Source organism: Rattus rattus, chromosome 1 (assembly GCF_011064425.1).
Source record: "Rattus rattus isolate New Zealand chromosome 1, Rrattus_CSIRO_v1, whole genome shotgun sequence".
NCBI classification, from domain to species: Eukaryota; Metazoa; Chordata; class Mammalia; order Rodentia; family Muridae; genus Rattus; species Rattus rattus.
The window spans coordinates 47,633,555-47,659,844 of NC_046154.1; the positions used below are offsets into that span (position 1 = coordinate 47,633,555).

The 26,290-nt window shown below is 45.8% G+C and overlaps 1 protein-coding gene across 1 annotated transcript in view; it reads left to right on the forward strand.

Moving 5' to 3' along the window:
- The window catches only part of Tceanc2 (transcription elongation factor A N-terminal and central domain containing 2), a 37,313-nt gene that overhangs the window by 1,216 nt on the left and 9,807 nt on the right, over positions 1-26,290 (forward strand). Inside the window, exon 2 of the mRNA XM_032900979.1 lies at positions 9,801-9,942. Within this exon, the coding sequence (XP_032756870.1) occupies positions 9,801-9,942 (142 nt within the window). The remainder of the gene's footprint in view (positions 1-9,800; positions 9,943-26,290) is intronic.

Here is a 26,290-nt window from a genome sequence, read left to right on the forward strand (position 1 = left end):
GCTGGATCTCCCTCTTGCCAGCAAGGCCTTGATATGTCCTGTAGTGTCTCTCTTTCTCCAATCGACCCATAAGACTCAGAATGCCGACAGCAGTGCCCGCTCTCAACCACCTCTGAGCCGTCATCTCCCTGTCCCCAAAACTTTCCTCAAGAATATTAAGGTTTCTAGTAAGAATATTAAGGTTTCCCAGGGGTTGCCTTATTGGGAAAACACAGATATTTACATTAGAATCATACCAGTAGCAAAATTACAGTAATGAAGTAGCAGTGAAAATAACGTTATGGTTGGAGGTCAGCACAACATGAGGAACTGTATTGAAGGATTAGAAAGGTTGAGAGCCACTGCTCTAGACAAACCTAGTGTAGTGTAAATGATGATATGGCATCTTATATGTCGTGCTTTGACCAGAATTGTAGCACATGGTTTCATGACTCATATGGTTCCACATTGCCACCCTGGACCACAGAGACTTAAATGTGCTGTTTGCTCGATGGAACTAAGTTTGATCCCAACTAGTTAGGAAGAGGCTAGGACTGTTTACAAATAATCGGCCAAGCTAAGTGTGCTAACGCACACTGGTAGGCCTTGCACTTAGAGTGTTCTGATGGAACATTCAAGAATATAACGGGTTGCATAGCAAGACTGTCCAAGAAAGGAAAAGAACTACATTAGGGTGTAGCTCAGTGGTAGAGTGCCTGCTTGCCATGTGTGAAGGCCCCTCCAGTCAGTCTCCACACCACACCAAAGAAAAAAATTACAAGGCGACAGTCATGTGAATGCTGAATGAATTGTGATGTACTGAGAACAACTTGCAGAGAATCCTTTTGATTGCATCTTCTGCGTTTCTGGCTTATTTTTAGTTTTCCTTGTTGACTTCTCTATCCATGAGATTCCTAATGTTTGTGCTCCCCAGAGTTCTGCCCTGTTTTCTGTGTTTAACCAGGGTGACCATATCCATCCCAAGGCTCTCCGTGTCTGTAACTTACACACGTACTTCTCTAGTCTAGATTTCTAAGGCCGAGAGGGCGGAAGGCAGTATTCTGAGTACTTGGCTTAGATCCTAGATGTGTTCTTTTCCTCGGTTCCCTCCTAGGCTACCAGACCTGTATTAGAGAGCAGTGAAGAGGGCCTGCCAAGATAGTTTTGGCAGTGGGGACAGTACTGGGAATCAAACTCCAGGCCTCTTGAATGCTGAGTAAGGGCTCTACCGTGAACTGTATCTCTATCACCAGCCCCCTGTAATCCTTTTGCTAGGAATGCTCTTCCTTAGTCCACTGTCTTGGAAACAGTATAGTATAGTGATTAAGAATACACTGGAGCCAGGCAGGCAAGATGGCTCAGCAGCTTTAAAGGTGCTTGCTGCTAAGCCTGAAGATTTTAGTTCAATCTGGGGAACCACATGGGAGCAGGAGAGGACTGACTCCCATAACTTGTGTTACTGTCAGTCTCCTGGGTACAGAACCAGTCTGACAGAGGAGGCTGGTCTTTGTGTCCTTTGTGTAGCTTAAGTATGCTCCTCTCGCTGCACTTACTTCCTCCTTTTCAAAACTGCTCCTTCGCATGTGTGCGTCCTCTGCTTCTGGCACTCTATAGCCATACTCTGAGCTTCTTGAACATGTGTGCCCTCTTGGTTTTAAGCCTACTGCCTGGCACAGGACCTGACAGGTAGGATATCTTTCTAAACAACCAGGTCACCTAGAACTCTACAAGTTTTGGCATGACACAGGAGGTCTTTCCTGTTTGGCTCCAGCATGACTTATGCTTGTGGCTTTCCATTTATGTGAGGACATTCTGGCCACGCCCCCTTTTTTCCTGTGTCTTAAGCCGTCACGGCTTTCTTTTGACCTGATGCTGGTCCCTTTTCCTATAAAAATCTTTATTTTTATAATCTCTCATTTATCTACTCAATCAAGAACTAGTTTCCTTGGGGTTGGGGATTTAGCTCAGTGGTAGAGCGCTTGCCTAGCAAGCGCAAGACCCTGGGTTCGGTCCCCAGCTCCGAAAAAAAAAAAGAAAAAAAAGAAAAAAAAAAAAAAGAACTAGTTTCCTTGGAAACTTAGCTCATAAGTTACATACAGGGACTCTGAAATATTTACCTCTGTGCTCTTGGAATATTTTAGTGCCCGATATATATTAAAGAGTCATTAAGCATTTTTTAAAATTGAGCATTGAAATGTTTTCTGCCTCCTTTAAGGGAGGTGACCCATCTTCAGTCCTCTCTCTCTCTCTCTCTCTCTCTCTCTCTCTCTCTAAACTTTTGTTCATTTTTTAATATATATGACTGTTTTACCTGTGTGAATATATGTGCACTGTATGCATCCAGTACCTGTGGAAGCCAGATGACAGCCTCAGATCGTCAGGGATCTGGAATTACAGACCATTGTCAACTGCCCTGTGGGTGCTGGAAACTGAACCCAGGTCCTCCAGAGGAACAGACAGTTCTCTGAACCACTGAGCTGTCTCTCCAGACCCTTGTAACAGTCTTGATAAACAACTTTATGCCCAGCATAAGAGAAATCTGAGCTCAAAAATATAAGCCTCAGACCTCCTATAAGGGCGTTAAAGATAATACTATAAAAGTGATTTATTATAAAATTATCATATAAGAAATAAAGAAGAAAGCAAGTCAGGTGTTGTGACAAATGCCAGTAATCTCCACACTTGGAAGATAAAAGCAGGAAGATCGAGGAGTTTAAGATCATTCTCGCCTGCTGAGTGAAATCAAGGCTAGCCTGAGCTATATGAGACCCCATTCCAAAAAATGACTGTTTCAGGGTTAGAGAAGCCTCTGTGACAAGTACCTGAAAGGATGGAAGGAGGGCTTGTCTAGGTAAAGGGAGGCTGCACACAAAGCCATGGGTGTCTGCCATTCTCTTTCAGCGTGTCTCCGTGCTCTCCTCTTTAAGTGTACAGTGGCAGCGTTCTAAAAGCAAGTTGTGTTTACCCGTGTGTGATTTAGAGAATTTGCTAGATTCGCTCCCTGACAATCCCACACACCAGCTCTAGTTTTTATTTGTCTAGAGACAGAGCATCCCAACGTAGCCCGAGCTGACTTGCGATCTCGCTGCCTGGCCACGCTGTGTTGGAATCAGAGGTGCATGCCGCCCGTGGCTGACTAGCATTCTGGTTTAATGGGAGAATCTGCTGAAGCTGAAGCCTGGTTTTTCCCATCAGTGTCAGGAATGACTCCCAATAACACCCAGTCTGCAGAGCTGACAGAGAACTCACAAACGGATGCTTGCTGGGGGCTGACTGAGCTTTATGCCTGGTGTGTCGTGAAGATCCATAGGTTTGGGGGGGTGGGGTTGGGGTTGTTTAGTTTGTTTTTTCCCCCAAGACACCAGCAAGATGGCTCAGCTGGTAAAGGCACTTTCTGACCAGCACATGTGCCCTATGACCTAGGCATGCACACAATAAATGAATAAAAATGTAAAAAAAAAAGTTTAAAGCTCAAGATGGGGGTATGTGGTGATGATGATGATGGTGATGGTGATGATGATGATGGCGTTTATTGAGCCTGTTTTTATAGGCCAGATGTTATGCTAATGCTTTGCAGATATTAGCTCTTCAGTCGTAGTAACAGCGGCGAAAGGTATGGTTTCATCATTTACAGATGAAGATTCCAGGGGCTGGAGACATGGCTCAGTGGTTAAGAACACTGGCTGCCCTTCTAGAGGATCAGGATTCTATCCCCAGCACTCAGGACAGCTCACAACTATCTAGAACTCCAGTTCCAGGATATCCCACACCCACTTCTAGCCTCTGGCATATACACCATGCATAAACAAGGTGAATAGGCATGCATGCAGGCGAAATCCATACACATCATTAGAAAGAAAACCAGGGCATAGAGAGGTGAAGCGGTTTGCCTAAGGCCAGGGCAGCACTGAGTGGCAGAGCTGGGATTTGCACTGGGCAATCTGGGTCCATATAGTCTGCCCACTAAAACTAAAAAGAGAGTAGAGGTTTCTGAGTGCCAACTAAGCTGGGCTGGGGAGGCATAAAAATCTTAGGATCATTTTACTTCTGTTATCAGCATATTACAAGTAGTTTCACCATGGTCTTATCTCATTCAATAAAAGAGATACTTGGTGGAACTCATGTCGCGCACATTTAAATGGTAAAGGTTAATTTGGTTAATCTCATCTTGCTCTTTAGCAAGTGATTTCCTCTATTAGTTCCAAGAACACTTTTTACTATTTTTAAAAGATAGAGAATGTGCCAGTTCATTCAGTTTAAACACTCTGAAGTGTTAATGCTTTATGAACCTTCCCTTGTAGGGCTGACCAGCCAGTGTGCTGACTCCTGGCCCAGTCAGTGGAATGGTGTGCACATGACCGCTTATGACTTACCATTTTCTGCGATCAAACCTGGGCATTGCAGCCATCCCCAGGCGTAAGACCAGATAGACAGCATATCTTTCCAGTGATAACTGTTCAATACTCAGAATAGCTCTCCCAGTGATAGTCTGCATCCATTTCTGTGTCTGTGCTCTAAGTGATGCTGGTAAGGATCTGATATGCGGATACAGTGGGGGTGACGCATGCTTATAATCCTGTAACTCCATCACTCTTACAGTGCAACCTGAAGGTCATCCTCAACTGCCTAGCAAGTTCAAGGCTAGGAGACCATACTCTGCCCTCCATAAAAGTGAAAGAGAGTTACAGGGAAATATTTCTCTGATATCCGTAGAATTCTTTTTTCCTCTCTCTGGTTTCTGCCCTTACTTTTCAGACCTGAAACTATCATAATAGTTTTGCTTTGTTTTACCTTCTCTGCATTGAGGATGGGAGATAAAGAAGTTTTTTGGACTCTCAAGTTGTAGTCTGGTGGGAAAGGTAGTCTTGTTCAGGAGTGCATTCAGAAGCACAGGAACAGCAAATGGAACACGGAGAGGGATGCGGTCAAAGGCTACAGAAGGTTTCAAAGACAAGGTGATGCTGCAGAGAGCCTCTGAAAGACAGATGGCCGTCAGGCAGAGGAAGAACATCGCAGGTGGGTGTGAAGCACTGCATTGGCCGCTGCTGATAGTATCTAGAGCATATAGTGAGACCGACAGGATCGCAAGTCCTGAAGGCCTTTTATAGCCAGTGTAAGAGTTTACACTTAAGCCTTCTCCAACATCCAAGAGGGAGAGGCAGGTGGGTCTCTGAGTTCAAGGCCAGCCTAGTCTATAGATCAAGTTCCAGGACAGCCAGGGCTGTTACATAGAGAACCCCTGTCTTGAAGGGAAAAAAAAAATGTTTGGACTTACTTATTCCATAAGTCAAAACGATCTGATTTGGGATTCCTGACCTGTTTGCAACCATGTATAGGGGCTGGATTAAAAGTCTTTAATTTTAAAAACAGGCATGGTGTATCATACCTTTAATCCCAGCACTGGAGAGTCAGAAGTAGGCAGATATCTCTGTGAGTTCAAGGCCAGTCTGGTCTACATAGTGGGTTCCAGGACAGCCAGGGCTACAAGAAAGAGAAATCCTAAGGGCTAGGAAGAGACAGGAAATTGAAACCTGGAGCTCTAAGTGGACAGTGGAGTTGTTTGGGGAGTGTTGTAAGTGGCTGTAATGCTTACATTTTAATGTCAGTATGGGACAGGGCTCAGAGCCTCATCTGTGGGGAGATGAAGCTGACACCATGCTCTCAGTGGAATTTGGAACTAAAAGAAGTCTACCATGTTTGTGAACAGTGAGCAGAAAAATTCCCTGCCAGCTGAAGAAAATAGTGAGAAGATTGCCATCTTCTTGGGGTCTTAGATAAAAGAAGAGTTGACTGGAATACATTAGAACCACATACCTTTTACCACACATATAAACCGCAGTGTTAGTATGAAGTCTAATGTAAAACCAGGAAACTCCAAAAACACAGGCAAATGTGAGCTTCCCGTTAAGACACTTCACATCCTAGAGCATACAAGACTCCCAAGAAAAGCAGTCCTCTGTAGAGAAGAGTTCATGGTTCAAGTGAACCCTACGAGAAAGTAAGCTGCAAAGGCAGGGAGTGAATGGGTAGATGTATAATTCTCTATCCCCAAAGATGGGGGTCAGAAAACAATCTGAAATCACAAGTATGTTTGACATGTTCACCAAGGAAACATTTAAAAAGGAAAGGAATAGAACTAAGAATGAAAGGAGAAATGATTTGTCCAATGAAAAATACGTTTGTTGAAGCAGAAACATATTGAACAGATTAAATAAAAGTAGATAGATTAGTGCCTAAAGAGGAAATGATGACATGAAAGCTTAATTAATTAATAAGGAAATCACTTAGAATATATCACACAGAAATAAAAGAAATATGAAAAAAAATAGTTTTTGAAAGACAGATGTAAGATCAGCCCAGATTCCTTTGAATGTGTGTTCTAAAAATGGCAATATTTAAGTGAAAGAACGATCACTTTTTAAACTGTGAGGGAAAACTATGAAGAAAACCCAGAGCCGAGGGTGGCGGTGCCTCCAGTAGTCCCAACAATCTAAAAGTTAGGGCAGGAAGATGGAGGACTCGAGGCCAATGTAGATGCACTGAACCTCTCTAAAAACAACAAAACAAACAAATGTAGTTTGTTTAGCAGACGATAAGAAAGGAGATAAAAAGTAAAGGAAGAATATCTCTAGCGAATAATACAGATGACCAAATAAGGACATTGGAAAACAGATCCTTAGATTCCACTGGAGCAGGGGAGGGAGAGCAAAACAGCACAGCACCCGCTACTTAGAGCAGGGAGATACAGAGGAGATAAAAGTAAGCAGGGGAGATAGTGTACGGGGAAGTCAGGAGTCCACCGAGACACTATTTATAACAATAAACACACAGGGAAGGAACTCCCAACACCTCTTAGGGAAATAGATTTCAAGAGTCTAAGGCGTGTGTATACAATAGTAGGATTACAATTCAATGCTGCCATTGTAGTGGTCAGCTCTAACAATGAATATTACTATGGAAACACCAGTAAAATATACCGAATGAGAAAATTTTGATATTTATACCTTCCAGTAGAAAATAGCTTCTTATGTGGCTTAGTTTTGTCTTTTTTTTTTTTTTAACCATTTAATAGTAATACTAGTTTATACTACAATAGCACATAGGAAGAGCTTTTTTCTCTCAGTTTTGATGAGTCTCCAAGAACAGAGGGGATGTAAAATGGCGTTTCCAAGTGAGAATCTGGAACATGTGCACGCAGCACACAAAGACTGGTTTCGGAATCCTGAACCCACCACCTGCCGTAGGCCGTGAAGATGGAAGTTAACAGAAAGACAGTGCATTCGCTCGTCTGTGTAAAGTGGGAGGCTTTCGTGGTGGCTTCAGTTGGAGAACTCAGCTCTGCTCCTGGGGTTGGTCAGCGCCTACACCAGACCTGTGCTTGGGAAAGTGCAAAGACAGTTGCTGGCTAATGCCAGAGGGAGAAGTGAGAGCTGTTAGCCTTGGGAAGGTTTTCCAGGCAATCATAGGAGAGAAAGCTGGACAGCCTGGCTTTAAATGGCTTTAAATGGCTGGATTCACAGGGTCCTTAGAAGGACGCTGGGGTCCCTACAGAGAAAGTCTATGAACTAGGTTGCCTCAAAATGGAGGCTTTGATCTTGTATTTAGAAAGCATACAAAACAATAGGTTTCACTGTGACACTTTCTTCTCTTTTATATTTCTTATATTTATTTATTACAGTTGTGTGGAGGTCAGAGCACATCTTGCAGTTCCAAGTTCTAGGGATCACGCTCAGGTGTTGAGACTTGGCGGCACCTGTATCCTGAGCCTTCCCACCACTCTTTTCATGGCATTGTTATACATTTCATTATATTTCCTTAGTCCCTTTCCACTGTCCTTCCGCCCTAACTGGACCTCTTCCTCCCAGAAAACAGCCCATCTTCTGTTCTCTTGTCACATGTGTTCCATTACTCTATCTTGCTCCCCTTCCTGTAGGTCTCCTCCCCAGTGTGTGTGTGTGTGTGTGTGTGTGTGTGTGTGTGTGTGTGTGTGTGTGTGTGTGTGGTGTATGTGTGCGTGCTTGCGTGCGTGTGTGGGGTGTGTGTGTGGTGTGTGTGTGGTGTGTGTGTGTGTGTGTGTGTGTGTGTGTGTGCTGTGTGTGGTGTGTGTGTGTGTGTGTGTGTGTGGTGTGTGTGTGTGGTGTGTGTGTGTGTGTGTGTGCGTGTGTGTGTGTGGTGTGTGTGCATGTGTGTGGTGTGTCTGTGGTGTGTGTGTGTGTGGTGTGTGTGTGGTGTGTGTGTGGTGTGTGTGTGTGTGTGTGGTGTGTGTGTGCGGTGTGTGTGTGCGGTGTGTGTGTGCGGTGTGTGTGTGCGGTGTGTGTGTGCGGTGGGGTGTGGTTGTGTGAGGTGGAGTGTGTGTGGTGAGGTGTGTGTGTGTGGTGTGTGTGTGGTGTGTGTGTGTGTGTGTGGTGTGTGTGTGGTGTGTGTGTGTGTGTGTGTGTGTGTGTGTGTGTGTGTGTCTTGGGACCGCTAGAAGAATCATTACCAATGCAGTAGGTGCTTCAGGTGAGTTCTCGGCAGAGAGCTCTCCAGGGACCTGCAGAAGTCATCCTGTCAGGGAATTAAATGCCCGCCACTTCAGAGACACCCAAACTGGACTGACGGCAAATCTTTCCCTTGCTGTCCTAGCTTTGAACCTAGAAAGCAAAACCAGTGCAAGCAGGCTGGGAGCTGGGAGACAGGGCGCAGATGGACCCTCCTTTCACCCTGGGCTTCTAGGCTAGAAGCAGACTCCATGTTTTCCCCCAAGGAAAGGAGATGAGGTTTTGATGGGATTGTCCTTATGACATGGCTATACTGGAATTTCATGTGGAAAACTGTACACATGCCAAGTGTGGTGAGGAATGACCACGATAGGATATTTATTTGTCTTTTTGTTTATTTCGGGTTTTTGAGACAGAGTTTCTCTTTGTAACCCTGGATATCCTAGAACTTGCTCTGTAGACCAGGCTGAGATCTGCCTGCCTCTGCTTCCGAGTGCTGGGATTAAAGGGGTGTATCACTGTGCCCAGCTCTAAGATATCTAATTTTTAGTTCTAAAAGCTACTTTACTCTTTTACTTTTTGTCTGCCAATTTTGTTCACTAAAAAGTCCTTCGTTTAAACTATATGGAAATTACAGAAAAATCACGAAAGCTTTTCCATCTCCTCGCACATTTCTCTAACCCCTACTGTTTACAGGAAGCATGAGAAGCAGCCTTAAGGAGGCAGCTTCTGGGAAGGACGAAGGGAAGTGAATTTGCAAAGAGCGTCAAGGGACTTAAGTTTTATAATGTTTTATTTTACGGGGAATGGCAAAATAGTAATCTCATTAAGTAGTGGGTTGCTCTCCGTGCCTTTCTATGTGTTTGAAGTTTTTTAAAAAGGAAGTTTTCTTTCTTTCAGAAAAAAAAAAATTGAGTTTCCTCCTGTGTTGGGGGAGAACTGTTTGTGTGATTTTTATTGTTGAAGTAAACATGGCTTTATGGCTTCTCTGCTCTGTGCATGCAAATTAGGACACTTAAGTGAGCTGTGAGGTTGGTCCACCTGAGTACCCGTAGCTCTCATTTCCTCTCCTGCTTCACCTCTCACGGCACTTCACCGTGGTGCCCGGCATGGGGAAGTTAAAAGTTGCACTTTTCCTAATAGATGCAACTCTCCAGATCTGCAGTAGGCAGGGCCTGCTTCTAAGCAATTACCCATCATTTGGGGCCATCAGATACACTGCTTTGGTTCAGGTCATAATCAATAATTCATATGTCAATAGGAGAGCCATTAGCTCAGGTGGAGGCAGCAGTCTTTCTAATAAAAGGGTTCTGTTTTCCAAATAACTTTTCTTTTTCACAGAGAGTTGTGGTTATAGAAGACATAAAAAGGTGGAAAACTGTGCTGGAGCTTCCTGAGCAAACCAAAGAAAACCTGGTTGCCGCCTTACAAGAATTAAAGAAGAAGATACCCTCCAGGGAGGTGTTGAGGTCGACAAGGATAGGTATGGTCCTGGGCTCTGGGAAGTACTTCCTGGTGTCTCCCTTCTTCCTGTACGCCATGAGTTACCTGACCCATCGGTGCTTTCCACACTGTCACTGGAGGGACTGCTGTGTAGAACACTTCTAGCCTCAAGCTAGGAGTTTATTGTAAAAAATAGTAATATATAGTAAACTATAGTAATACATAGTAAAATAGTAATATATAGTAAAATATAGTAACATAGTAAAAATTTTAAAAAAAATGAAATGAAAACACACAAAGCACAGTCCTCAAATCTTTTAAATTTTTTGCCTTCATTTTACTGTGCTGGGAATGGGGTTGGGTGTGTGTTTGCCGCAGTGTACATATGGAGGTCAGAGGATGGGTTAGCGGATGTTTGCTCTTTCCCTCCAACATGTGAGTCCTGGGATCAAACTTAAGGTGTCTGGTTTAGTGGCAAGCACCCTTACCCACTGAGCCACCTTGCTATACCTCCTCCACCTTTTCATTAGAGTTATCAGAGGTGCTAACGTCTAATAACAGTTATTATATAAAGTTTTAAAAGCATGTGTCCGATATCTGTGCTTACCGTATAGAGCACATACAGGTGACATTTTGAGTGTGCCTGATGCTGACTGTGCAAACTGATTAAGACGTGACCTTGAGGATCTGAGGGTTTGGTAGAGAGGTGACGGTGTAGACGGACAGGAGCAGTACTCTACCGTAGCTATGAATGAGCACATCCGACACTGTCCTCTCAATCTGGAGCGTCTGTATGCGATCAGAAAGGACAGAGCAGTCGCTGCAGTCTGGGGACTTTGGGAAGGCTCCATAGAGGAGGTGGTGATTCAGTTAAATCTTGAAAGAAATTCAGCTTAATCTGTCATCAGTGGCAGTAACTGGCGAAGCCTGGTTTATAAAACAAAACGATAGCAACACTTGCCACTGTGTCACTTATTATGGCTTTGGAGATATTTCAGAGGTGAGTGAGGGACTGAGTTGAATTGCCGTTTTAGCACAGCACACAACTGTGGATAATATGCACGGGAAGAACAACATGTGTTCCTCAAGCTGCTCTCGGCTCCCCGGGGAGCGCAGGGCGGGCCTGCACAGCTGCTGCCTCTGCCCTCACTAGTGCTGCCATCGCCTCCTCTGCCTCCCCTTGACCTCCTGTTCCTGAGAAGCAGGAGAGAGCAGCCTCACACTGTCACTAACAGCTGGGAAGAGCTTTACGGAGTCCCCAGGGAGCCCCCAAGAGTCTTAGAGTTGCACCCCTGTAATATAAACCAGAATCTGAGGAAATTAGATGCTTAAAGAATATAAAACCCTATCATTATAGCCAAGGAGATGCTCCCATCTGCTGCCGGGTTTGCTGTCTTTATAGGTTGTGGTCACTAGAGGGCAGTACGACCATTCACATGAGCCTGTAAGGGCTTTCCACCAGTAGAGGGTACTAGTGTTTAATATTTTAGGACCTGTTTATTGATGCATGTATGTGTGTATGTGATCCTGTTTAGACACATACCACAGATACCATACGTGATCAGATCCTAAATCTCAACATGATAAGCTAAGACTGTCTTAAAGATGCAGCGGGTGATAATTTTAAAAACCATTTCTGTTTGACCGCTGAGTGTAGTGAGTATTTTCAAGAATGGGTGTGTCAGGTATCCAGAGATTACAGCCAGGGGCCGGAATAGAACTACCATGAGGTTTGACTTAGCAGGAATTGGAACCCATCCAGCTGTTGAACTCTGACCTTACCCGAGCCTTCCTTAAACTTGAAATCGCATGGGATGCAGAGGGTTCGTGGTTCCTCTACAGTTATATCAGATGAAAATCTTACTTGGATCATTTCCTGAGAATGTTTATGCTTCAACTTTTAGCCTTCCTGCCTCCCTACCTCGAGGGATGTAAGCACCAGATATCACAGAGTGTCCTCTGTGTGCTGGGAGCTACGGGGGATAACGGAGACAGCAATTGCTCCCTTCTTTTTGGAGCTTTAGGTCTGATGGAGATATAGGCAGTTTAATAAGACTTTGTTCTGTAGCTTAGTACAGTGCTCTGAGGATGGGGCGCGGTTAGCCAAGTGTATGGAAGTAGGAAAGAAAGTGTTGAGGGATGTGTCAGGCAGAGATGCATCGTGGGAGCTGCGTGAGGGTGGAGATGGGAGAGAGAACACAGTCCCGTTCCAAAAGCCCCGAGTTGTTAGGTGTATTTAAAACGTAATATGCCAGAGAGTGTGGCAAGAAAGGCAGCCGAGAGACAGTCTGGACCAGATGGAGAAGGCTTTTTGTAAGCAATTCAAAACTGGTTGGTTCTGGCAATGGATTAGTTGTCTATTACTATATAAAATTTCCCTAAAATCCGCTGCTTAAGAAAGCATTGTTGGGGTTGGGGATTTAGCTCAGTGGAAGAGCGCTTGCCTAGCAAGCGCAAGGCCCTGGGTTCGGTCCCCAGCTCCGAAAAAAAAAAAAAAGAAAGAAATTGTTTCTCATAGTTCCTCTGCCGATCAGCAATCCAGGGGCCAGCTTGTGGGAGTGGCTCTGGCTCAGAGCAGGTTTGGTTTGGTTTGGTTTGGTTTGGTTTGGTTTGGTTTGGTTTGGTTTGATTAGGTAGGCGCTCTTCCAGTCAGCCTGTCTACAATGACCGTGAGCTCCTGATTCTCTTCTCACCATCTCCTGAGTACTGTGCAGAGGTGTGCACCAGCCCTCCCTGTCTTTTAAGAGCTTGTTATTGGGCTGTTGCTTAGAGCTTCAGGCATCCAAGGGCTTCCTAGATGCACATTTTAAAGGCTTGCTCAGAGAAGGCCCTTAGTTCCTCGGCCGTCCTCATGGCGGCCCTTACAGCAGCTGAAGTCCCCAGGGCCAGAGATCCCAAAATGGACAAGAAAGTGAAACAGCAACTGATACAGAAGTCACGATTTGTTTCTTTGGTTGTTGTTTTTTTTGTGTGTGTGTGCGTAGCCTGGGTTGGCCTGAAACTCACTATGTACCTCAGCCAGCCTCAAATTTGTGATTGTCTTATCTCAGGCTCTCAAGTGCTAGGGTTACAGGCATGAGCCGCCATACCTGGCTTCTAACCATTCTCTCTCAAATGTGCTTTTATTTCCTATAGTCCCTCCTGAGAGTCTACAGGTAGACTGTGTTAGACCTGTTCTTCATATGTTTATGCCATATTCTTTTTTTTTTTTTTTTTTTTTTTTTCGGGGCTGGGGACTGAACCCAGGGCCTTGCGCTTGCCTAGCACTGAGCTAAATCCCCAACCCCTATGCCATATTCTTTATCCCTTTATGTCTCTCAGAATTCTAGATAATTTCTTCAGATACATGTCTTCCAAATTACTAATTCTTTCTTCTGCTGACTCTAACTCATTCATGAGCTCTTTATTCCAAAGCCAGTTTCTGTTTTCATCTTTCCTATTTTCTCTAGAACCATAGAACATTCCAGAGGAAGTGTCCAAACAGATGTTGGACGCAGCCTTTAATCCCAGCAGTCAGGAGGCAAAGGCGAGGACATCTCTGAGTCAAGGGCAGCAGTGGGGCTACACAGAGAAACCCTGTCTCGAAAGACCAAACGAACAAAACAAAAAACGGTATTGGATAGATAAAGCCCAAACTAAAGAAAGATGGTAACCATTTCAGCAGGAGTTACTTACTATCAACATACAGCTAGGAACTGAGGACAGAACTAGATAAGCCTCTGCAGGAAGACTAAAGGAAAACAAGGAGCCAAGCCCACAACCCTGATGCACTCCACTATTTAAGGGATTTATAGGACCATTCTGAGAAAGTTGGCCAGAGAAACAGAAGAGAATGTTGTCACTGGAAAGAAAGAAAAGAGTTGGGGTTTGCGGGGAAGCACCATCAGCCATATCCGAGGTTATCTCTGTGCCAAATAAGCTTAATCTAAAAACAGAATAGGTTATTAAAAAAAAAAGTCATTAGTAGTTTTGGGACAATCTCAGAAGCAAGATGGTGGCAGGAGCGTGAGGAGCAAAGGAAGGGTACAGAAAAGAGAATGCTTTTGAGAAGTTTGCTATTAAAGGGTGACAGGATAAGGAAGGGAAAGGAGATGGATGAGAATGGGGTTTTAAGGTAGGAGAGAAACGTAATGTTGAACGCTAATGAGAAGGAGCCAGTCGAGTGAGGGGAGATTGCATCGAGGAGGCTCACAGGGCGAGGTCTGTGTGTTAACTAATGAGCAGCGTGACGATCAGCAAGAGCCTTGGATCATTTGATCTGTATTTTATCTTCAATCTGGAATCATTCACTCACTTGACACATAAAGGACCTTAATATACCATGCCTTATGCTGAAGGCCAGACAATGATGCTTGGTCTGTGTTTGTAAGATCCTCAGTTCTTGCTTAGAAAGGAAGCGTGTGAGTGTGTACTTATAATTGACCTTTGAAAATATGCAAGTCAGGGCGTGCACTGGAGCCCGTGAGGGTGCAACGACACTCTCCACAGAGTAGGAAGGGTTTGCACAGACACGTGCTTTCCGTAGGTCAGAATGAACTCCTGTTCATTTCAGGCTGAGGCATGAGAAAAGAAAGCCCGAAGTCCTGAGACAGCACCCTAGAACACAGATGCCTGGGGAGGGTGGCAGCAGCAGGTCCAGGTGTGTCTGCCTGTAAGGAAAGGGGACAGCTGGACAGTCAGCTGCGTCTGACCTCTGTATTCAGTGTCGTGTCTGCTACTGTGTATTCCCAGAACTTCTGCAGGGAGGTAGTCTCCTCTCTACTGGGGGTTTTCATCATAATTTCTTATGTAATAAGGTAAGTAAGAGGAATCTCATAAGAAGGAAAGCTGGGCTGGGAATGTAGTTCAATGGTAGTGCACAAGTCTCTAGGTTCAATCCCTAGCACTGCCAAGTGAGTAGACAAACAAGCAAGCTTGTCCGTCTTTGTTCTGGGCTTTGGTTTTAACTCAGGGTTATTCATGAAAGTGTTTCGTAGAATATCTGATTAGCAACCTCTAAGGTTAAATGACACACTCGTAATCATTTAATGCGGTTAAGCCATGGGATGCATGCCGGGAGCTTCTGGTGGCTAAAAGAAGGTAAAGGTGATGGATACCAGGGCAGGGGAGACCACATAGGCAACCACCCAGCATTTGTTCAGTGAGTACTCAGTGCCTGATATGCTGGCTACTTTTAAACTGTCAGCTTAACCAAGAGTCACATGGGAAGAGAGCCTGGAGGAATTTTGGGAGATTGTCCCAACTGATAGTTGGTAGAGGAAGGCCCCACCCACTGTGGGAGGCACCATTGCCTGGTTTGGGGCCCTGGACCACGTGATGGGAACGAGAGCTTGCTGGGTGCAAGCAGGTGAGGATTGAACTTTTATGCTCTCTCTGCTCTTGACTGTGGTTGTGAGGCTTTAAGCTCCTTCCTTCACTCCCCAGCAGTAATGGACCATAACCTGGAATTGGCAACGCAGTGAACCCTTCTTCCCTAAGTTACTCTTGCCACAGTATTTTTATTACATCAGCCAATGAAACTGCAGTACCTGCCGAGTGCCAGGCACTGAAGTGGACGCCTGTGGTCAACACTGACAAAGATCTCTGCCCTAGCTGAGCATGGTGGAGCCTATCTATAATCCTAGAGCTGAGGTGCCTAAGGCACAAGGATTGCCCTGGGTTTGAGGCTATCCTGGACTACACAGTGAATTCCTGGATACAGAGACCTTGTATCTAAAACAAAACAAAACAAAACAGTAACAAAAGGAAGCCAAGCACAGAGAAGAAACAGAAGTCATCTGTGTGGTGGTAGATGGTGATAGCTCATGGGAAAGGCTGGCAGTGAACAAACGCATAATGGGTGTGAGAGAGGGTGCAGAGTATAGCTCTGGTCACGACGAGACGTGATGCAAGCCTGGACTGAGAATGGAGCCGAGAAACAGCGCCGCAGGCAGCCCTTAGGTGGACTTCACAAGGACCAACTGTGGAAGTGGGTGTGGCCCAGTGCGTCTCCTCTGTCACCAGAGCTGTGTCCTTACCGGCTCTCCTTACTCCTCTTCTCCGTTAGCTGTCCTTGTCCCCTTTCCCAGACACCTGTTTCTCTAAGTGTTGGCTGCGCACAGCGCCCTTCTCTGGCCTCTCTGTCCCAGCGGGCTTCTCCCACACTCAGTCCTCTCAGGACACAGTGATTTTGTTCTGTCCAAATCCAGTGTCTTGTCTCGGTTCTCATCTTCCCAGACCTGTGATTTGAAACCGTTGATTATTTCCTTTCTCTTGGCATAAGTGACACTGAACTGGCTGCTACGTCTGTATTTTTAACCGGTCTTCCTCCCGGCTCTTATCTCAGATTGTAATTACTTATTTAATGATTTGCCTCTTTATTTCCTATTTGCTGAGCGGTGACTCCATGCCAACAGGACCATGCTGCTGTATGTACTGCCTCCCACTTCACTGCTACAGAACAGGAGTGCAGACTGTGCTTGTCCAAGAGCAGGGAAGGGCAGGACTGGGCGGGTTCACAATGGCTCTGCCTGCCTTCCATCCCTGTTTCTTGCTCTCCCCATTAAAGATGCTTCTTCAGGAAGGGCAGCTCAGCCTCTAGCCACCACTCTCCCACACTTAGCCATGTGCACGGCTCCAGCCCCCCAAGGCCTTCACCTAGACTGCCCTGTGCGCCTCCTGGCTCTATCTGTTTGGGAATCTTAGATCCTAGGAAGTTGTCCTCATTAGCATGCCTGCGTTTTCCTTAAACTCTCAGTAATCCAACTGGCCAAAAAAAATAGATAGAGAAATAGATTCTTATTTTCATTTACTAAGTAGAATTCATGTTTGTTATAGGCTGGTCAGCCGTATGTCCTTTTGCCTTTCTTGTTGTTGTTGTTGTTGTTGTTGTTGTTGTTGTTGTTGTTCTTCTTCTTCTTCTTCTTCTTCTTCTTCTTCTTCTTCTTCTCTCTCTCTCTCTCTCTCTCAGTCTCATAAATTGTGTTCTTTGATCATTTAATGGGTAAGAGTTTATCATTTTGGCTTTTTGAGACAGGGTTTCTATGTATAACAGCACTGGAGTCCCGTAACACACTTTGTAGACCAAGGCTGGCCTCAAATCCACCTGCCTCTGCCTCCCAAATGCTGAAATTAAAGGCATGGGGCGCACCACACCCAGCCTGCATTTTGAAATCTCTTAATGGAAATGCCCATCTCAGAGACTGTTAGACTACAAATGGGTATTTGGAAGTAAGTTTCTAGGAAACATCTGTTTAGAATCACAAAAGTGAATGAATTCTCTGAGTTAAAGGAAGGACTAAAGGCCAAAGTCTTGGACCTGGAGGAAATTCATAGTAGAAAGAAGGGCAGCTGTGGAGAGGCTAAGAGACTGTTGGAGCAGGGGAAAGCAGGGCAGAAGGCCATGTGGGCCAGGGACATTGGAAATGAGTGACTCTGAAGTGATCAGGGCAGCTGAGGGCCAGCTATGAAAAGGCCTCTGCGAGAAGATTCCTTTGTCGTAGAACCAGTGGGCAAGGGGCACCGAGCAAACCGAAGATGAGGATGAAGGCAGGCAAGCAGGCATGCCCACCTGCAGTTCTGCACGTGAGAGTCCAGGGAAAGGGCTCTGTCTGCTCTAGTGACCTGATTTCAGAGATGCCTGGCTACTTTAACTCACGATTGGTTAACTGCAATAAATAGCTACTCATATTTATAAAGTGCTGTCACATCCATGACCCTTTTGACCCATGTAACAGTCCTGTGAAGTCATTATAATTATTTTCTCCATTTTGAAAATGGGAAAATTGAAGCCTTGAAGGTTTAAAGTAACTTGCTCCAAGTCAGACAGCCAGATGATGAGCAACCGTACCAAGATGTTCTTTACTGTGTCCTCCACTTCCGACACCTGAGAGTCTGCAAAGCTGAAGGGAAGGTGTTGGCAGGGTCAGACGCCTTCTGAAGGCTCCTTATAAAGCTACCTGTGCTCCTTAGCTTGCAGTCCCCTTTCTTCATCTTCAAATGAGTGACTTAGAACTCTCCTCACGTCCAGGGTCGCTCTGACCATCCTTCTGCCTCTTCCACACAGACAGCTTCTCCCAGTTCGAGGGGCTCATGTGACACAGAGGCGATGCTGCAGTCACAGAGGCGATGCGGGCGCCTCTTGGGCATCACTTCGTTACCGTCATCCTTACTCACGCTCACAGTTTCAGGCTTCTGTATTCTTGTTACTTTCTTACACTAGTCTTATCTCCTGTAATTATCAAGACTCGGGGGAAACACTGCCTCTTTTGTGGTGTTCCCTGGTTAGTTGACTTGACTTATTTGTTCTTTGGGGTCTTTGGAGACCCTCTTTAGTAATCTTCTAGGGCCCATAAATAGTATGAGCCAGTGTCTTAGTCCCACCTGGGGACCCTTAGTTCAGGGCTCTGTCTCGCTCAGCATTCTGGCCAGTGCCCAGCCTGGGCCTGTGATACACTTGGTACTTAGTAATGTTTGTTAAATGAGCAAAGCGCTGCTTCCTGTGGGGAGTTTGTCTTAACAATGTGTTAGGATGCAGAAACCCTTAACCTTAAACCCAGGGGACCTGACCCAGGTCATAAGACCAGCAGTGACACTGTTTACTTTAAAATATAAACTTCATGGAGCAAATAATGACTTTTTGCAGATCATTAACTTCCTTGATGTAGCTACTGACCAACTTGTAACCTTGGGGAAAGGTCATGGAACCTCATTCTTCTTTTCATTGAAATCAGAGAAGGTAGGACTGTTTGATCACCAGAGGTGATAGAGTAGACGCTGGGCTGCTTACGTACGCCCTTGCCCACCAGCCCTGCTCTCCACTCTGCTTCCTACGTTACTTAGCCCTCAGCAGCTCAGGCTCCTAACCTGTAAGACAGGGACTTGTTGCATCTTCTACAGGTTGTCCTGGGCTTGCCGGAGTTAAGTTAGATTCTGTGTTGGTCAGCTCTCTGTTGCCATGACAACACCTAAGAATACCAGTTCAAAGGAGAAGAGATCGGTGTTGACCAGGGTCAGGGTATCAGTCATGTTCACTTGACTCCATTGGTCCGCAGCCATGGTGAAGCAGAGAACATGATGGAGGCTGTGTTCTGTCTCCTCACCTCGTGCTGCTCCTCTCACTCGGTGAGAAAGCAGAGACAAGGAGGAACATATTCCCTTCAAAGGTGCATCATCATGATCTTCCAATTAGTCCCTCTCTCTAAAGTTTCCACCGTTTCCCAGCAGGCCACAGCTGGAGAGCCGGCCTTCAGTGCATGAACAATGGGAAACATTTGGCTGCACCAAAGAGACCTACCTGTACAGCGCTGAGAAACACCCGAAAATAGTTTCTTACTACCTTAATACTCCCTCTGTGTTCAGATGTGTTCAGCCCACATTTGTCTAGAAACTAGGCCCTCAAGCTCTCTCTACTGCTGCCTCAGACCAACCAAATTGCCCTTCTCCATCTCTTGTGATAAGATTCTTGCCTCTTGTCAACAAGTGTCGTACCCCTTCCCTCACCGGGCTTCTAGCCCTGCTCTTCCTCAGTTGCCTCCCTAGACTGGTACCTGCTTGTCCTCGTCTGTACTGCCCTGAGCATTCGCCTCTGTGGGAGCTCTATGGGAGATGCCAGCCCCCGAAGGCTAAAAGCAGGAACTCCGTTGCCCTGGCACGATTGTCAAGCCTTCTGGCCTTTAGCTGTTTCTCGGGGCTGTCCTTTTCTACTTGGGGATTTCTAAGAGGGTGCACTGCATTATCTCAGTGACGCCTCAATGATCACTGTGCCAGGCACTCATCATGGAACAGTATAGGCTGTGAGAGTCACAGTGTGTTACAAATCCTGCTCTCAGGACTCCCTCCCTCGCTGGGAAACCTTGGCAAATAACTGTACTGAGCTCCAGCTTACCATTTATAAAAGGACACATTAGAGCTGTTTAATTTATTGTTAAGTAAATGGACTGATCAGAACAGCCTGGTGAGGTGGGTAGGAGAGCCTCTGAGGTGGGGGAGGCAGAGTCAACAGTGTTACCTCCTCAGCGCCTTTGAACCTCCTGTTACAGCAGAGCTTTTGCGGGTGTGTGCTTTCCTCAGTCACCTGCATCTGTGTCTGAGTGTTAGCACAGAACTCATTTGAAAGCCAAGTATACGGTTTAAAGCGGACTGTTTGAGCCAGGCGCAGTGGCATACACCTTAGTCCTAGCACTCAGGAGACAGAAGCAGGTTGGAGCATAAGTTTGAGGGCAACCTGGTCCACATCGTACATTCCAAGACAGCTAGGGCCACACAAAGAAACCCTGTTTCAAACAACAAAAACATACAACTAACAAGAATAGTTTGACTCAATTCCGCAAACATCTCTTTTGCGACAGCCTTGTGCTGAGGACTGGGAATGATACTACTCAGAGTAAGCTTCTGACCACTTAGAACAGAGAGTTTGTGTTTAATTATTCTAGGCAGGGCTGGGGATTTCGTCTGTGGTAGAACATTTGCCCAGAAAGTGCAAGGACCCTAGTTTGATCTCTAACACAACAACAACAAATATTCCAGGTAGAAGGAGCTGTGTGTGCTAAGACTCAGAAATGTGACAAGGCCAGATAGCATGACCCAAAGCAGACATACAATTTTTAATTTCTGTGGAAGAGTTGGGACAGCAGAGGGTGACACAGGCAGGGGAGGGGCTAGTCCAGAGTGGCCCCAGATACCCAGAGCGTTCGTGCTACCCTTCCCCCTTTTCTCAGTGTCTTTCTCTCCCTCTTAATAGGCAGGTGTTTACCTCTGAGCCACACCCCATCCTCATCCAGTTACCTTAAAACAGCAGTCTGGCTTCAGTGTAAAAGATAAATCGGAAAGGACCAGCTCAGGGACAGAAATGGCCCAGGTTCTTACACGTGCTGAGCAAGTGGTCCTCCACTGAGCCACATCACCAGCCCTGCCCAGGATATTTAAATACCTGCTCTCCTCCTAATTGCAAGCATGTAACTGTTTGAATAGACCCAGGGAGAGGTCGGGGCAGGAGGAGCGGGGAGGTAGATAGAGGAAGGGGAAGGGCGGTAAGAAGTGTTACAGTGTGGACCTGTGTCTTAGAGCGAGAGAACGGGAGAACTACTGTGTGACAGTAATGTTGAGTTTGGGGTACCTCAGAATGAGGAGGTGTCCTGGAAGACACTGAAGATGTGGTCCCACACCCAGGGGAACCTAAAGATACATATTTGGAGGATACCTGCTTTGTGGCAGAGGTTGGACCACAGGAGTAAGATTACCTGGGAGAGATGGGTAGAGAAGGAAGCTGGGGACAGTGTCCTGACTAGGGTCCTCAAGTAATTAAGGGCGAGTCAAAGACCGTGCAGGCAGCAGACCCTGGATGTAACAGATCCAAGAAGGATTCAGAAGGAAGAAGGCCATGAGTCTGGTGCCACAGAGGCTAAGTAGTGGCAGGACAGAGAAGGCCCCTGGATTTTACACAAAAGACTGCATCTTTCTTCCCCTCATACCTGGAGACCAGTGTGCCTTAGGAGAGCAGAAGATACCGTGAGGACCATGTGGTGGGACAGGCCCGGCTCCGCACACTGTGCTGTGAAGGCAGTTTGTGCAGCCTCTCGGTGTGCGAGCTGAACTACCAAGACAGAGGCCTGCTGCTCGGAAGACACCTCTGGTAATAATTTTGTTGTAAATCCTTTAAGACTTTTTTTCTCTGTGTGTAAACAAATATGGTGTTTACATGTATCTACATATGTAATTTTTAAAGTAAATATTGGCTCACACCGAACATACTCTTCTGCTGTTTTAACTTTACTTGAGAAGTGATTATCTTTCTATGGTTCTCCGTGTAGAGCTATCTGAGTATTTGCATTTTGTGTTTGTTTGTTTCTAGTTTTTCTATAGTGTGATTTTTTTTTTTTTTTTTTTTTTTTTTTTTGAGACCGGGCCTTACTGTGTACCCAGCCAGCCTCCCCCTCTGAATGCTGGGTTACAGGTGTGTTCAGGTGTGTGCTGGTGTGTGCAGCGTCCTTATTCCAGCTGGTAGGACTGTGTGCTTGTCACCATTGGAATGGACCCTTGATGGGAAGCTCATAGGTTGTCCCTAGCTTTGACCCATTTCAGACAGCACTTAAGGGAATGTTTCTATTCATGTGCTTTCTTTGCACACTTTGACAGGGTGAGTGAAAGCTGACCTCTGGCTTGTCTGTCACTTTTCACCTCTGTCCCCAGGGCTGGCCATAAAGCAGAGTCTCTGTGGCTTTCACAGTGCCTTCCGTTAAGGTACCTGAATATTACAATGTTGTCTTTCTCTTTGTATTCTTATCTATTTCTTGTTTTGGTGCTGGAAACTACATCATAGCCTGGAAAATTCTCAGCACGTGTACTCGCCCTGAGTCCACACTTAGCCACATCTTTGTGTTTTTAGTATTTACAATACTGAGTGACAGCATAAAGTATGGTCTGTGAGTTAATAGTCCCAAGGACGTGAGACTAGCTCTAGAAAGGAGAGTGTGGTGGGGGCGGGCCTGCTTTTAGGTAATGTGTGCTTCAGAAGCGCTGTCCTGAGCGTTTGGTGGCTGGAAAACACCTTCAGATGTGTCTAGTGAGCGCGGTGCTCGTCTCCTGGTGGAAGACAGATGAGAACCTTCATAAACAACGGTTAGACTGGAGGTCGCGCTCACCGCTGTGCACCGGTATCTCCTCTTCATCGCACAGAGCCCTTTAAGAGTGACGATAGTTCCTTTCCAGCCCTGCATGACTAGCTAGCGTCTGGCCTAGAACTTTGTACAAATGGCCTTTGGGCAAGTGCACAGAGAAGAGTGAGTCAAGCAGTTTAGGGCTGCGCATTTGGCTTACCTGGGGAGATGGTCTGATTGTGGCTCAATTTGAAATCCCTGCTTCCCTTCGTTCAGTGACTCTCCTGGTACATTTAAATCTCCCTCTCAGATGGGATCTCCCGTTACCTAAGCTGACCTCAAACTCGGTGGGCTTAAGCGATCGATCGTCCATCCTGCTTCAGCCTCCTGCAGGCCTGTGCCACCACACCCAGCTTCGTACCAGAGTCTTAAATACTTGTGTTTCTGGGCCTTACTTTTATTTCCTAGATCCATCCATTTGTCTTACTGTTGGTCTGTGCAGCTTGAAGTAATGTTGCTTTATGATGCTTTCTGATACTTTGGAAAGCATCTGTAGTAGATTAACCCTTTGGGTAAAAAGCAGGATTTTAGGCTCTTGTGCAACAGAGTTCCAAAGTTAGTCTAGAAATATCTGTGTTCTAATAAAAGTCACCTACTGTAGTTTTTCTTTCTTTTTTTCTTTCTTTTGTGTGTGGGAGTGGGGGTGGGGTGGGGGGAGTGTTTGTTTTTGAGACAAGGTTTATCTGTGCAGTCCTGAATGTCATGGAACTCATTTCATAAAGCAGACCCGACTGCCTCTGTCTCCCAAGTTCTGAGATTAAAGGTGTGTGCCACCAGCTGTGATTTTTTTTTTTTAAATTGAGCTCCTGTTAAATATACATACTCATACTCCTCCTCCTCCTCTTTCTCCTCATCTTCCTCTCTCTCCTCCCTCCTCCCTCCTCCTCCTCTTTCTTCTCCTCCTCCTCCTCCTTCTCCTCCTCCTCCTTCTTCTCCTCCTCCTCCTCCCTCTCTCTCCTCCTCCTCCCCTTCTTTTTAAATAAGGTCTCATGTAGCACAGGCTGTTCTCAAACTTGAGATGTAACCAAGAATCTGAGCTTTTGGTGTCCTGCCATCAATCCTGAGTATTAACCTCACAACCTCCCGTTGCCATCCACAGTTTGCAAATCAGTTTCTCTGCTGGAGTTTGTGTCTCTTTCCAGCCTTCCATGTGATATATTCCACTTTACTCAGGTCATCTCTTACGTGCTTTAGTTAAATACGTGCGTCTGTCCCTGTGGGTCTCAGCCGCCTGCTCTTGCTCCTGTGCTCACCATGGAGACCTGAAGAAGAGGCTCTGAGCAAGAGTTGACTGGCAGATAAGTACGGCGTACACTAGTGATCATCAGGATCATAAGGTGTAGGGTGGGGTGCCAGTAAAGCCATGGTAACTAAGGAAGACTTCCTGGAGGAGGGGTCCTGAATGAGTCTTAAAAGCTGAAAGCTAGCCAGCTGAAGAGGGATGGGAGCATTCCAGGCAGCAGAAATGCTTATACGGATGTGTGCTCCAAAGTAAACAGACTAGAAAATTTATTCAAGCATTTTAGGAGCTTACGAGCAGCTGGTGTAGGATGACCGGAAGACGGTAGCTAGAAATGAAGCTAGAGAGTGGGGGGAAGGGTGGCAGATTGTGAAGGGACCCCTGCAAAAGAGTTTGGCTGTAGGGCTTAAGGGTTTAAATAGAAGAGTGAAGTAATCAAACTTATGTTTTAGGGGGAAAATTCTTTAAAAGAGAAAATACAGGGTAGAGAGATAGCTCAGAAAATACAGGCTCTTGTCACCAAGCCTACTCTGAGACCCACATGGTGGAGGGAGAGAGCCAACTCCCACAGATTGTCCTCAGACCTCCGGATGTGCGCCATGGTATGCAAACCAAAGACCCTACACCCACACTAACACATCAGCAAATAGACACACTAAGCACAATAAATAAACGTCAAAGAATTAAGAAGACAAATGAGGAGACTTGGCACCGTGGGTAGTGTCCCTCGAGGTAGTATCAGTCTCACAGAAGAAATACCAAGGAGCAGCCCAGTTGCCCTAGCTGCTGTGATGGAAAAGGCTAGGGGCTCCTGAGCTCAGCAGACACCACAGCTCCAGCACACGGCATCAGGGTGCATTTCTGCAATACCTACATAGTTTTGTAGTCAGTCAAAAGATGGTTTTCATGCATGACCAAATTAACAACTCCCTGGTATAATTGAATACTTAGTGCATACCCATACTCTTGTTTATTTCAAAATGCCCTTTATGTGGCTCTCTCCAGGATTTAGATCACACATCCACTTGGTAACCAGGACTCAGAGTCCGAAGCTGTCCTTTTGTGAACAGTGCCATGGGCTTGAAGCGACCCTGAATGAGTTTGCTTCTTCCTCTCGAACAGGTTCCCTAGAGCCAGGGAGTTAGCTTTGAATGGCAGGTGGATTGCAGCTCCTATTTCTCTCTGCGGAGAACTAGGGAGGGAGGGAGGAGAACTAGTCATAGGCAGAGCTGTCAGGTCGTTTGTCTCAGTCCCTCTCATAGGGGTCTGTCTCAGGATACAGGCGATGGCAGTACACCCCACCAAGTCCCCGTCAGCATTTCCTTGTACCAGTAGTTGCTTTCTGACTGCATCGTTTATCAGGGCCTACAAATGTTTTCTGTGAATCCATTCATACTAGTTGAATAAAAAAATGTTCTTTTAGGGTCTGGTTGGGATGGGGATGGGGGTGGTGGCTTGATTGGTGAAGCGTTTCTATGCAAGCATGAAGAAGATCTATGCCTCAGTCACCAGAACTCATACAGCCAGGTGAGGGTAGAGACAGGAGGATTCCCCAGGACTTGTTGGATAGACAGGCTTACTGAAGCAGTCAGCTTAACAGATCCTGTCTCCAAAAATAAGGAGACAGGGACTGGAGAGAAGGTTCAGTGCAAAGAGGACCTCTCCTTGCAGGGAGCTGAGTTTGGTTCCCAGTACCCACAGGGTAGCTCACAGCCTCTAACTCCTGTTCCAAAGACTCTGATTTCTTCTCCTGACCTTCATGTGTACACATGGTAGACATAGACACATATGAACATAAACAAACTCTCAAACATGTAACAAATATATTAATTAATAATGATAAAATGGAGACACAATTGAGAAGGTATCCTGACATCAACCTCTAGCCTTCGTGCACACTCACACAATCAGCTACCTACAGAAACATGCATACAACACCCACACCCACCAAGAATATTCTTTCAATAAATAGGACTAATTTTTTTACTTAAAATATATTAAGATTCCAAAAAAGATAAATGTTTAATTCATTCTCTTTTACTGCAATTCTGGAGCCTTCCCCTTTTGTTGTTGTTTGAGACAGGGAATCACAAATCTTGACTGGCCTGAAGCTCCCTATTGCAGACCAGGCTGGCCTTGAACTCATCAAGATCTGCTGCCTTGGTCTCTGCCTCCTGGGTGCTGGGACTAAAAGTGTGGGCGACCGTGCTTGCCTCCTTTGCTCCTTCTGAGTTTACTTTCTGACCTCTACATTGGCCAATTCAGTCCCGGGGGGTTGTCTCATTTCACTCCCATGAAATGGACCTTGCTTGCACAGACATCTGCATCTTCGAATGTATGGGTGCTCCTCAGGGCCACACAGCAGTATGTCGAGCCCTGTACAAACCTCAGTTGTTCCATTTTATCAATGAAGACTCAAGAGCCAGATGGAGTGGTGAAAGCCTGCCTGAGCTAAGGCAGAGAAAGCACTCAGCTGACCTTCCTCCTCAGCCAGCATCCCAGAAGGAATCCCT